Below are 12,332 nucleotides of genomic sequence, written 5' to 3'. Positions count from 1 at the left end.
TAAGATTCATATGTAATGTGCCAAATTTATAAAATTCATTGGTCAATTCAGAAGGGGAGAGATAAACAGTTATTATAACTGGGCTAGCACTGCCTATCAGTCCACTGTCATTGGAATGTTCTATCCATAATATTTCTGGTGCCTGAGACAAAATAAACTGGGAGGCAGTGTCAGACCCCCACTCCTCCTGGGGGAGTAGTTCAATTTGCCTGGTTACTCATTGGTTTAATATCTCATCGTTTGACATATCAATAAAAACTCCATCAGGAATACAATAAATTGTAGCCTTAAGTTTAGTTAACAGAAAACCATGTTCAACATTCATTGGTTCTATTTATAGTTTTATTGGTTAGGGGTAAGTAAAGTCCCGTACAATGCTTTAACCTTATCATACCTCAAATTATCCATAAAGGGACCACTCTGAACATTCCTCAGAATACTTTGTCACCACTCACGTGGTATTATTATTTTTTCTTCTATTCTTACTTCATCAGATCATCATAATAACACATTATACTCAATATTATGTTACTTTATCTCTCGTAACCCATTATACACTTGTGTTACATCACAAATTCCTCATCTACACCAGTGTTCTATTCATACAGGGGTTTGAATATTCACTCTAATGTTCTATTTAACAGCATATTCGGGAATAATACTCTCTTCTTTCATATATCCATAGAGAATCCCTTTATAACATTATACATCTTTAGGTTTTCACCTTCACACTGCAGCAACGATCACAGCGCAGCAGCCCGAGAGGTACACATATYATGCTCTTAAKAAAGTCTCAGTGTCCGGGGGCATCTCAGACCGTATCCATCTCAGCTGTTACCCTTTGAAACTTTTCAATGGCTTTTCCTGTCAGWGCTCACTACCTGTAAACCGATGGGGTGTGGTGGACGGAATCCTAGATAACGTAATATATGGAAAAACTCAGCTCACAAAGAACTGATTGGGTTATCCATTATTTTCCCTATATAACTATACCTAGTTATTCACACCCACACCACTCCATGTGCATCTATGCACCACATGCGTCTTCAACGATTCTAGTCTCCCAGAGACAGTGGTCCCAAACCACTTCCTGATATCACCTTCCAACAGGACAACGACCCTTAAGCACACAGCCAAGAACACGCAGAAGTGGCTTTGGGACAAGTCTCTGAATGTCCTTGAGTGGCCCAGCCAGACCCCGGACTTGAACCCGATCATACGTCCCTGGAGAGACCTGAAAATAGCTGTGCAGCGACACTCCCCATCCAACCTGACAGAGCTTGAAAGGATTTGCAGAGAAGAATGGGAAAAACTCCCCAAATACAGGTATGAGATACCCAAGAAGACTCAAGGCTGTAATCGCTGCCAAAGGTGYTTCAACAAAGTACTGCGTAAAGGGTCTGAATACTTATGTAAGTGTGATAATTCCGGGGGGGGGGGGGGGTTTGTATACATTTGAAAAAATGTCTAAACACCTGTTTTTGCTTTGTCATTATGGGCTATTGTGTGTAGATTGATGAGGGAAAAAACGATTTAATCAATTTTAGAATAAGGCTGTAACATAACAAAATGTGGAAAAAGTCAAGGGGTCTGAATACWTTCCGAATGCACTGTATTATTGACAGTAGGCAACAACATTTTAACTCACAGTATTGAAGTAGCCTATAATCTGTCTCCACCCCAGATGGGTGCTTTAGGTTCCAATCCAAGGTGGGGGATAAAATAGGAATTAGAGAGGGGGGGAGAAGGGGAGAAGGAAGGGAAATACATTTGAGGCAAGACTGTCTAATGTGACAGCCTATTGTTTTCAGACTGTAAACTGTTGTTCTTCAAATTTACCTTGACTAGTGATTAAATCAAGAAAACTTTGCTTTACTATGTCATGCCGCAGCCACATGTTGCCAGTTTGACAACATGTAGAAATAGCATCTTTATCAGGCTGTCTGTTTGATTTAGGCCATCGTTTACAATTTTTCCCTCTATATCAGGTTTATAATTCGCTTCCTACTGTGGAGTAGCCTTTTTTACTCATGGGAGACTGTGTATAGACACAATGGGCGATCATAATTGAATGTAGGATACTATTTCGAGGATAAAGTATATAAAAAAAAACAAGAGTTTAGTGTAACCAATCAAATACAAGAATGTTCAATACATTTTTCAACGGTTTCGCCGAGTGACGGCGAAATGAACTCGGCAATCAGTGCTCATTTGTAGCAGCTGTTTCCTTATAGCGATTCGAAAGGAAACTTTCGACCTTCGTGTTCTTTATCGTTTACGCATGAAGTTATGAAGCTTTGCATATTTATCGTTTTTTATTTGCAATTTCTTTAAATATGCAGAAAGCTTTGAAGAAGTATTTTGTAAACATGGACGAGTATCTAGCCAGCATCGGTCTCTACCGGAAAATGATGGCACGAGACGCGTCCTGTCTATTTCGAGCTGTCTCTGAGCAGGTAGGCTAAAGCCAATTTCGCAAACGTTACTGTACACTTTTATTTGTATTGCATTGCGTTTCACGTCCAACGTTTTGAAAATGAAGAGAAAATATTACAGTTCTCAATAACGTCGACTGAATTAATGGTGGGAAAATAGGATTTAGTCCTTTTTTGAATGTGTCGTTTGGGAACTCATGGGTCCATTTGGTTGACCGCTAAATTATTGATACTGATGAAGTGGCCAGAGTTGAAACATGGAATGCACACAATTATGCTTCACAGGGCGCGAAGTGGCCGAATACAAAACATGTGGTAATAATGTACCGGTATTTCTTTCYTTTTCTCAAGCTTTATTACTCACAGAATTTCCAACAAAAGATAAGGAAAGATTGTGTCACCTTCATGAGGGCAAACCGATGCGATTTTGAACCTGTAAGTTGCAAGCACAATGTAATCACAGTACAGAGCAAGTCTAGTTAAAAATCAGTCTATAATTACATTCTTTATCCTGACATGCTTTATCAGTAGGTCGGGTGTGGCTTAGTTGGTAGAGCATGGTACTTTCAGAGCCAGGGTTGTGGGTTCGATTCCCACGGGACACMAGTACGAAAATGTATRCACTCACTATACTCTTACGTCGCGCTGGATAAGGGCGTCTGCTAAATGACATGCTTTCTCTCAGTTTGTTGAAGGGTCATTTGAGAAGTATCTGGAACGTCTGGAGGACCCCACGGTATGTTTAAAACTACATGGTTATACAAGTTCATTGCACAAAACATGGGTCAGATTCAGACCATGGACTGTATGAAAAGGGTCATACCCTTAAATATATTTTTCTAAAGGAAACCGCTGGACAAGTTGAGATAAAGGCATTGTCGTTGTTGTACAGGTACGTGCTCCAAAATGTGTTCAGAGTTATACATCCCCACATTGTACTACCTTTGTTGGCTGACAGGACATTGTAAAATGAGATTTATGTGAATTGCATTTTTTGCTTTTAATGGAACYTGAAATGAGTGTGTTCTCACATCTTTACTGTGTTGAAGGCGGTGCTTCCTCATATACAGGTACCCTGGGAAGCCACCAACTGAGATAACTGAGAAAGAGTACGTGGAGAAGGTAAGTGTGTGTGGTTCAGCACAGCCCACTTGAACCCAGGCCCTGAAGCATCTCAAATGCCTGACTAGTGAAGTAATTACCAGGAAAAACTGAATCGCATTGCTAATTAAACCAGGTGTGTGGAAAGGTGAGATGACGTGTGAGACTTTGGTTTGTCCACTAGAGGGTGCTGCTCTCATTTTATCCTTTGAGAAGACTACCGCCATTTCAAAAAGTCCAATATTTCTACWTTTTCAGTTTACCAGCTTCTATCTTTCTTACTTCCATCTCTATGTAGACAATTTGATGTGTCTATCATTTTCCCCATTGAATGGTTAAAGGAGTGATGGGGATAAAATGCATTACACTCCTGGACTCTTCTTGACTGATTTGCAGATTCTGCTGTGTTGCTCCAACAATGGCCACTACGACATTGTGTACCCCAGGAACTACCCGATCGACGCAGCGCTGTGTCAGGGTCAGTATTCTCACAGTCCATCAGAATTCTGAGGAACCAGTGGATGTCTTCACTCTTTTTAAGTCTTATAACTAGCTACTCAYTGATTGTAGTTAGTCAATATTGTAATGGGCAATAGTTCCATGTGTGGTCTAAAGGAAATGTACTTTTATTTTTTTTATTTTGAATCCAGCACTGTTGTATGAACTGCTGTACACGCAAGTCCTTGGTGTTGAGGAGGTGGAGTTGCAGGGAGCTTTGGAGGGGTTCCGTGGAGGAGGTCGTCGCTATAGGAACAGCCTATCGGTGTGCAGTGAGGAYGCAGGCTATGACACCCCCGAGGACAGGGGTCAGACTCAGAGGTGAAGTCTTGTTCGGCACAATCCTTTTGAATTACAGAATGTCCTCCTGACTAAACCTGCCTTATGGTCTTCCAGTTACCTACAGTATGCATAAATTGCCCCTGCATCTATATATTGGAATAGTCATTGTGATTTAGTTATTTTCTTGCATTTTTTTGTCAAGTATAATTGTTTAATCTTGTAGGGACGATTGGGAGCTCAATGGGTACAATCGCACAGAGGACAAAGCCAGACCTGGAGCAGAGGAAGCAAAGGTGACAATGTTTTCTATGTTTTAGAAAGTGGTCTGGTTACCATCTGAGGTGTTGTAGTTTATAACATTACTGAGATTGTATGTGCTCCAAGAATCTATTCTATCTCTCTTTCTCTTCCCAAGACTCCAGATRGACCAACAAAACTCTCTCTCCCGTACAAGGTGCTCAAAGCACTGGATTCTGAGATGTACAGAAATGTAGAGTTTGATGTATGGCATGACAGYCGCAAAGGTATGCCATGTTGCCCCTTTTGGGAAAACTTGAGTTGGATTTCTTGTGGTACAGTGGAACTGTTAAGGTGACCGTGAAACTTTAGTAATAAAGAACATGTTTCAATATCCACGCAGTGCAGAACTTATCTGTGCTGAATATTCACATGGGGTTGATATGCTCATACCACACAGATTTTTTTTTTTATTCTTCACGTATAATTGGGCATTCTGGAATGGCATATAATGTCTTGTCTCTGAAACAGAAATGCAGAAGACTGATTACATGGTGTTTGCTGGAAGACAGTACTTCTTGGGAGACAAGTGTCAGGTAATCCAATTTATCCACTCATTTTAAGATTCTTAGTGAGTGTATTTTGTACAAACCGTACTCCGAACATACTCCATGACCGTAAGGTTAGCCCGTGTCTCCTATGCAGGTTCGTCTCGACCCCAAAGGGAAGTATTACAATGCYTTCATTCAGGAGGTGGGCACTCACCCCAGCGCTGTGACAGTGTTCATCGAAGAGCTTGGAGAAAAGTGAGATGCATGTCTCTTTTAAAACACCCCAATTTAATTGACTTAAGAACAGGCACTACTGCACAGCACCCATCAATGTGTGCTTATTTTAGTATTCTGGTACATGAATGATTGCCCCTGGCCTTGCATCATCCTATTGTCAGTCATACAGTATAGTGTGTATATATGGTGAATTACTTTCTACACAGTGCTGTTTTCAATATTAGATTTGAGACTTCTCTCTCTACCCCACCACTTTCAGACATCTTGTGTCTATGACTAACTTGAAGCCTGTGAACCCTGTCCCTGCCTGGAACATCACCCCAAGCCGCAAGGGACCGTCATACAGCAGRCCTGAGCAGTATCCTGGAGAGATGGGTCTGTATACCCTTTAAYCTTTTTAGATGGTCTTAGCTAGTAAGCTTCTAATAGCAGTGACATGTATTGGCTTCAGACCATTAAAGATGACTTGTACAACTTTGTCTGTTACCTCTTCTCCCCTCCCCCAGACTCCGAGGTGAGAGGCCGGCGGCGTTTCTTTAAGAAGCCCAGAGGGAAGGAGATGCTGATGGTCTCTTACAATCGATCCCAGCCTCCCCGCTTCCGGCCAGGCCCTGGCGGCATACCCCCTGGGCGCGCCCCTGGCATGTATGCCCCCACACCACCACCAGGGACCCTGCCCTATGAACATTATCACCCACATCCTCCACCCAGGCCCCCGCGAGGATATGGCCCACCCAGGTCTGTGTGCTTGCTACTTAAATAGTCAAACTGCAGGTTTGAGAACTCTTTCACACGGCTGCTGTTATACACAATTGAAAGTTCCTGTGGTGCACTGTTACTGATTTTTATTCTATTTATGCTTTTTGGGAAATAAGGCCATGTTCCTGTTAACCTGTCTAGGACTGGGGTTCCGCTAGCCAATGAAATTGCAGRGCGCCAAATAAAAATCAACAGAAATCTCATAAATCAAATTTCTCAAACATACAAGTATTAGGCACCATTTTAAAGATACAATTCTCATTAATCCAGCCCCAGTGTCTGATTTCAAAAATGCTTTACAGCGAAAGCTCCACAAACGATTGTTAGGTCACCACCAAGTCACAGAAAAACCCAGCCATTTTTTCCCGCCAAAGATCACAAAAAGCACAAATAGAGRTMAAATTAATCACTAACCTTTGATGATCTTCATCAGATGACACTCATAGGACTTCATGTTACACAATACATGTATGTTTTGTTTGATAAAGTGCATATTTATATCCAAAAATCTCATTTAACATTGGTGTGTTATGTTCAAAAATATGCTATGATTTTGCAGAGCCACATGAATTCACAGATGCTCATTATAAATGTTGATGACAATTCAAGTGTTATGCATGGTACTTTAGATACACTTCTCCTTAATGCAACCGCTGTGTCAGATTTCAAAAAAAACTTTACGGAAAAAGCATAATCTGAGAACGGCGCTCAGCCCAAACCAGCCAAAATAAATAACCGCCATGTTGCGCAGTCAACATTAGTCATAATAGCATTATAAATATTCACTTACCTTTGATGATCTTCATCAGAATGCACTCCCAGGAATCGCAGTTCCACAAATGTTTTTTTTGTGCGATAATGTCCATTTATGTCTGTCAAAATAGCTTCTTTTGTTAGGGCGTTTGGTAAACAAATCCAAAAGCGCGTTCAGGTCCAGTCGGACGAAACGTTCAAAAAGTTATATTACAGGTCAAAGAAACTTGTCAAACTAAGTATATAAACAATCTTTAGGATGTTTTTATCATAAATGTTCAATAATGTTCCAACCGGAGAATTCCATTGTCTGTAGAAAAGCAATGGAACGAGAGCTACCTCGCATATGAAATGCGCGTGACTGAGAACGAGGCTGCTGGCAAACCCCTTAGTCAAACAGCTCCCATCCGGCCCCCCTTCACACGAGAAGCCTGAAACAACGTTCTAAAGACGGTTGACATCTAGTGGAAGCCTTAGGAAGTGCAACATAACCCATATCCCACTGTGAATTCGATAGGGGCTGAGTTCAAAAACTACAAACCTCAGATTTCCCACTTCCTGTTAAAAAAAAATCTTAGGTTTTTGCATGTTTTATGAGTTCTGTTACACTCACAGACATCATTCAAACAGAAAACACTGAAGTTTCTAAAACTATCGAATAACAATATGCATATATTAGCATCTGGGACTGAGTAGGAGGCAGTTCACTTTGGGCACGCTATTCATCCAAAAGTGAAAATGCTGCCCCTATCCCAAAGAAGTTAAGAGAATTATGTTCTCAATGTTCATAAACTAAACCTCAATTAACTACTCAGTCTGCGACCCAGAATTTGTAAGATACTGGTTGAAATGAAAACAGACAGAGGCCCAGCCTACAATAGTCAAATGTTTATTCACAAGAACGTTCTGAAGTCCACAATACAAAGACATCCATTTTATAGCGGCGCACATACTTCCACACAAACAGTAGGGAGATAGGGAGACCGTGAGAAGCACCCCCTGTCCTCCCCCAAGATTAGGGAGGCGCCGTGAGAAGTACTCCCTGCCCTCTCCCAAATCTCTGTGGCCCCTAGCCAAGGTCGGCACCGAATTTTGCTCAGACAGTCTGTGTTTAAGATACTATAAAGACGTATTGTACAGATATATTGTTTTACCCGAATTCTGACTAAAACTACACATCATTAATAATAATTTTATGATTCTAATCAATTTCATACAATTATATGGTTTCAGGGTGGAATATTCTAATCATTCATTTAAACATATACATTCCATATAAGTTCCTTACCATAGATTTATATTMTTTTGGTATCTACTGAATGATGTTGCCAATCTGGGTTCTGTTCAAAAGTTCAGCCCGTTTCTTGAACAGGCATCACTTTATTGGGCCAGAGGCGGCATACTACCCTCACCCAGGAAAACGCTGCTACCAGAGCTTCGACAACTACTCATTCAGGTCACGGTAATATACTTTTTTTTAATCATCTCCTAAGCAATGTTGAGCAGTGACTGAGTGTTGTGGTTATAAATGTATGTGTATTCACTTGAGCTCTTGCAGTCGAAGCAGGCGCCAGATGCATGCTGTCAACAAAGAGTGCCAGTTCAGCTATGTTCCCGAGGCTGGCGAGGAGGAACAGGACATGGAAGGAACAATCACCTTCTACGAGATTGAGGAGGGAGATGAGACCCCTTTCCCTCCCTTGCCGGTAACGAATTAGCACATAAGCCCTCAGGGTTCGGACTTTGATTGTTGGGAGCATGAGTATTCCACAGTCAACCTGCTGTCTGCTTTGTAACCTTCTCTTTAGGGTCAGGCGGTAGCAAACCAAATGGTTCCAGCACCCCCTACCTACTGGATGCAGCGGGGGCCGAGCCCCATCCCCACGTCTGGCAAACAGGCCATGACCTCATCAGAGGAGGACGCTGACGAGAGGAGCAATGGTGGCGACCAAGGTAGGCCTGTCCAGTGACGCTGTCTTGATCAAATGTATTTGTTCAACTTGAGCCAGGATTTGAATGTAAATGGAGAAAATCGATGTGTATCTGTCTCAGGTGAATATTCGGAGGAGTACATCTATACTGCGCAAGGTGAGTGACTTCACCTGCTGTGGAGATTTTGGAGAGCCCTTAGGAAGAACTGGTAGGACAGTCCTTGTTCACCATTTTCATTATGTTCTGTAGATGCATTATTTTAACTGGTTATGTAGAGACAGATTGGGCTATTCCATTTCCCAACTGATGTCATTTGGCAGCAGTAAAGGCTCACAATATGGAGACCCCTCGTACAATGTGGATAAAAGTGCACAATTATCTTTTGAAGTCTCTTCATCTTGCAGACCCAGGGTTCCAGAGCCCGTCTATGTATACTGCGGCAGAGTCCACTGCCAACCTGGTACTCAAAATATCCATTGTGCTCAATATGCCCTCTCAAACATTGCGCTTTATATATATCTATATCTTCTCAAATTGCCCTTCACTTTTTTGTGGGGGTCAAAACTAAGGGTAATAAAAGTTCATTTCACATGTGGGATGATTATATGTATTGTATAATTTCCAATTAACGTGCTTATTGGGGCTGATCTGTTTTGACTGCGTTCCTGTCTTTAAATATTTTATTTTTGTTGCCTGCCTGCCTTTCTAGACCATTGAAGAGGGAGGATCTCGTGCCAGCTCACCACAAGAGGGCGTAGCGACCTACAGCTACTCACAGCAGGTACTGGATCCCTCACCATCCGCTTTACAGAACTGTTGTCACATTTTGGCGGGAGAACAGGTGTTTCAATTATACGCAGCTGCTTTAAACATTTTTATAAACTGTAGAATGTACCTCTAGATTAGGTAAAACTATTATTTTAATTTTAAGCATGACATTGAATTTAAGCATGAATTGTCTATGTTGTCGTCTGAGGGTTATTTTAATGTTTTGTTTCCTCAGGTGGTGGTGAAGTCCGCAGTTATCACCTCTTCACAGGCTGTAAGCACAGCCCCAGCAGCTATCTTCACCTCCAACTCCTCTTCTGCTAGCAGCTCTCAGATCCCCCCAGCACCAATGGCTCCACCCTCAAGCCATCCAGAGGGGGCTCCCATGCCCCCACACACTATGGGCAGACCAGGTACCCGCTCTATATATAAGTTATGGTTGGACATAATGAGTTGGTTATGAGTTGTCTAACGGATGTCTATTTCTCTTGTTTTTAGTTTTATCCATGCAGTTTCCTCCTTCCTCTCCCTGGTTTGTGAATGAGATGGGGGAAGCAGTCAGCGCCTCACCCCCTCCACCATACTCCTATGACCCCAACGGCAATGACCTTCCACGAGGTCAGAGAAACGCTGCCCCATGGCTTTTGTGTTCAAGTTGTAAACTTCTAATGGTTGAATTTGAAAATGTGACAGTAATTGTAACTAAATCTTTTTTTTTTTTTTTAGATTGCAAGGTCATCCAATATTACTTTAATTTAGGAGTCCAAGTAAGTAAAGGGAATCAAATGAATATTTATTTAACTAGGCAAGTCAGTTAACAAATTCTTATTCACAATGACAGCCTAATATATAGGAGGGTTCTCYAACCCTAATCTAGCACACCTGATTCTAATAATTATCTGGTTAGTAAACTGTATCAGGTTGGTTACAACGGGTTGGAGTGAACCTACAGGAGGGTAGCTCTCCAGGAACAGGGTTGGAGAGCCCTATATCATTTACGGAACAAAAATATAAACTCAACATGCAACAATTTCATTGATTTTACTGAGTTACAGTTCATTTGAGGAAATTGGTCAATTGAATTAAACTCATTATGCCCTAATCTATGATTTTCACATGACTGGGAATACTGACATGTATATGTTGGTCACACATACCTTAAAATGGGCCTCAGGATCTCGTCATGGTATTTCTGTGCATTGAAATTGCCATCGATAAAATGCAATTGGGTTCGTTGTCCGTAGCTTATGCCTGCCCATACCATAACCACACCGCCACTATGGGGCACTTTTTTCACAATGTTGACATCAGAAAACCGCTCGCGCACTCTACACCATACACGTGGTCTGCTATTGTTGGATGTACTGTCAAATACTCTAAAATGATAGCGGCGGCTTATGGTAGAGAAATTAACTTTAAATTCTCTGGCAACAGTTCTGGTGAACATTCCTGCAGTCAGCATGCCAATTGYACACTCCCTCAACTTGAGACATCTGTGGAATTGTGTTGTGACAAAACTGCACATTTTAGTGGCCTTTTGTCCCCAGCACAAGGTGCACCTGTGTAATGATCATGCGTTTTAATCAGCTTCCTGATAATCCACCTGACAGGTGTGGCATATCTTGGCAAAGGATAAATGATCACTAACCGGCATGGAAACAAATTTAAGCAAAATAAGCTTTTTGTGCGTATGGACAATTTCTGGGATCTTTTATTTCAGGTCATGAAACATGGTACCAACAGTTTGTTGCATTTCAATATTTTTCAGTGTAGTATGGGTGAACAGTAACTGGTCATGAGACAAGACATGTCTTTTGAATGAAAACAATGTGTGCCTATATTTCTATCTGTGTTGAAACAGTGGTACCAGCAGAGCTACTGGCACTCCGTGGTGCAGATGCAGCAGGTGTATCAGCAGCCTGCTGCCTCCCCTCCCTCTGATCACACAGTCCCCCAGTCCTACCCAGAGCCTGGGAGAACTGGGCCTGATGGCCAGGGAGACATTCCTGCCAACGGTCAGCGCCACTCCTCTGCCTCAAACCTCTGCATTATGAAATGGCACATCTGCATTGAATAAGATCTGACTTCAGTGTCAGATTCTGTCACGAGGATGTTACGACTTCAAGTATCAAACGTGACTCTGTGATCCATAAAAAAAAATGTTTCTTAATCTCACGTTTGTCCTCACCCCCAACCTTTTCCTCCCTACCAGGCACACCCTTGGTCATGGACCCTCCCTCAGCAGGAGCCCCAGGCATAGTGTTCTACCCCTTGGTTCAGGACCAGTGCAGCCAACCCCCCCTCCACACCTACGAGCCTTATGTTCCAATGCTTTCTGCCACCTACCACTACCTCACACCCTGGAACTCAGGCCCTGCACAACCCCGTGTGCTCACATCCTACTGCCCCTCCAATCACCCAGTCAACTATGTCAGTGCACCCACACACCCAGGGCACTTTATCCCTCCCAGCATGTAACCAAGCACTGGGGAGGGAGGCAGGGTCCCTCTACTATTCACCCACTCACATTCACCCTATGCCTGTAAATGTTAATTTGTGTCAAGTTTATTCCACTGTTCCTCTGTTGCACTTTGCTAGTCAGTGGCTGTGTCTGAAATGGCATCCATAGGGCTGGTCAAAAGTAGTGCACTACGTTGGGAATGGGGTGCAATTTCAGACACAGCCGCAGTTCCATCCCCACAGTGTTCAGGGATGTTTATGTTAATATTAATGTGTTTTATTTTTTTTGCTTAATTAAAAAAAGTTATGTTTCCCAGAA

The 12,332-nt window shown here is 42.2% G+C and overlaps 1 protein-coding gene across 3 annotated transcripts; it reads left to right on the top strand.

The window, feature by feature from the left end:
• The first annotated feature begins 2,179 nt into the window (after positions 1-2,179).
• On the top strand, positions 2,180-12,332 carry alg13 (ALG13 UDP-N-acetylglucosaminyltransferase subunit). Of its 3 annotated transcripts, none has more exons than XM_023967459.2 (24): positions 2,180-2,456; positions 2,787-2,870; positions 3,121-3,171; positions 3,281-3,327; positions 3,485-3,557; positions 3,933-4,014; positions 4,187-4,355; positions 4,540-4,609; positions 4,732-4,840; positions 5,085-5,149; positions 5,259-5,359; positions 5,601-5,716; positions 5,848-6,079; positions 8,226-8,309; positions 8,412-8,559; positions 8,662-8,806; positions 8,906-8,941; positions 9,190-9,245; positions 9,495-9,566; positions 9,789-9,966; positions 10,052-10,171; positions 10,280-10,320; positions 11,415-11,568; positions 11,766-12,332. In XM_023967459.2, the coding sequence occupies exons 1-24, from the start codon at positions 2,337-2,339 to the stop codon at positions 12,029-12,031; spliced, it is 2,619 nt and encodes an 872-aa protein (XP_023823227.1). In that variant the 5' UTR covers positions 2,180-2,336; the 3' UTR covers positions 12,032-12,332. The 3 variants fall into 3 exon arrangements, with proteins under 3 accessions (XP_023823227.1, XP_023823226.1, XP_023823224.1); XM_023967458.2 differs by having other exon boundaries at positions 8,226-8,315; XM_023967456.2 differs by having other exon boundaries at positions 8,226-8,315; positions 8,403-8,559.

This window comes from Salvelinus sp. IW2-2015, linkage group LG23, assembly GCF_002910315.2.
Source record: "Salvelinus sp. IW2-2015 linkage group LG23, ASM291031v2, whole genome shotgun sequence".
NCBI classification, from domain to species: domain Eukaryota; kingdom Metazoa; phylum Chordata; class Actinopteri; order Salmoniformes; family Salmonidae; genus Salvelinus; species Salvelinus sp. IW2-2015.
This window is presented reverse-complemented; position numbering and strand designations above follow the sequence as displayed.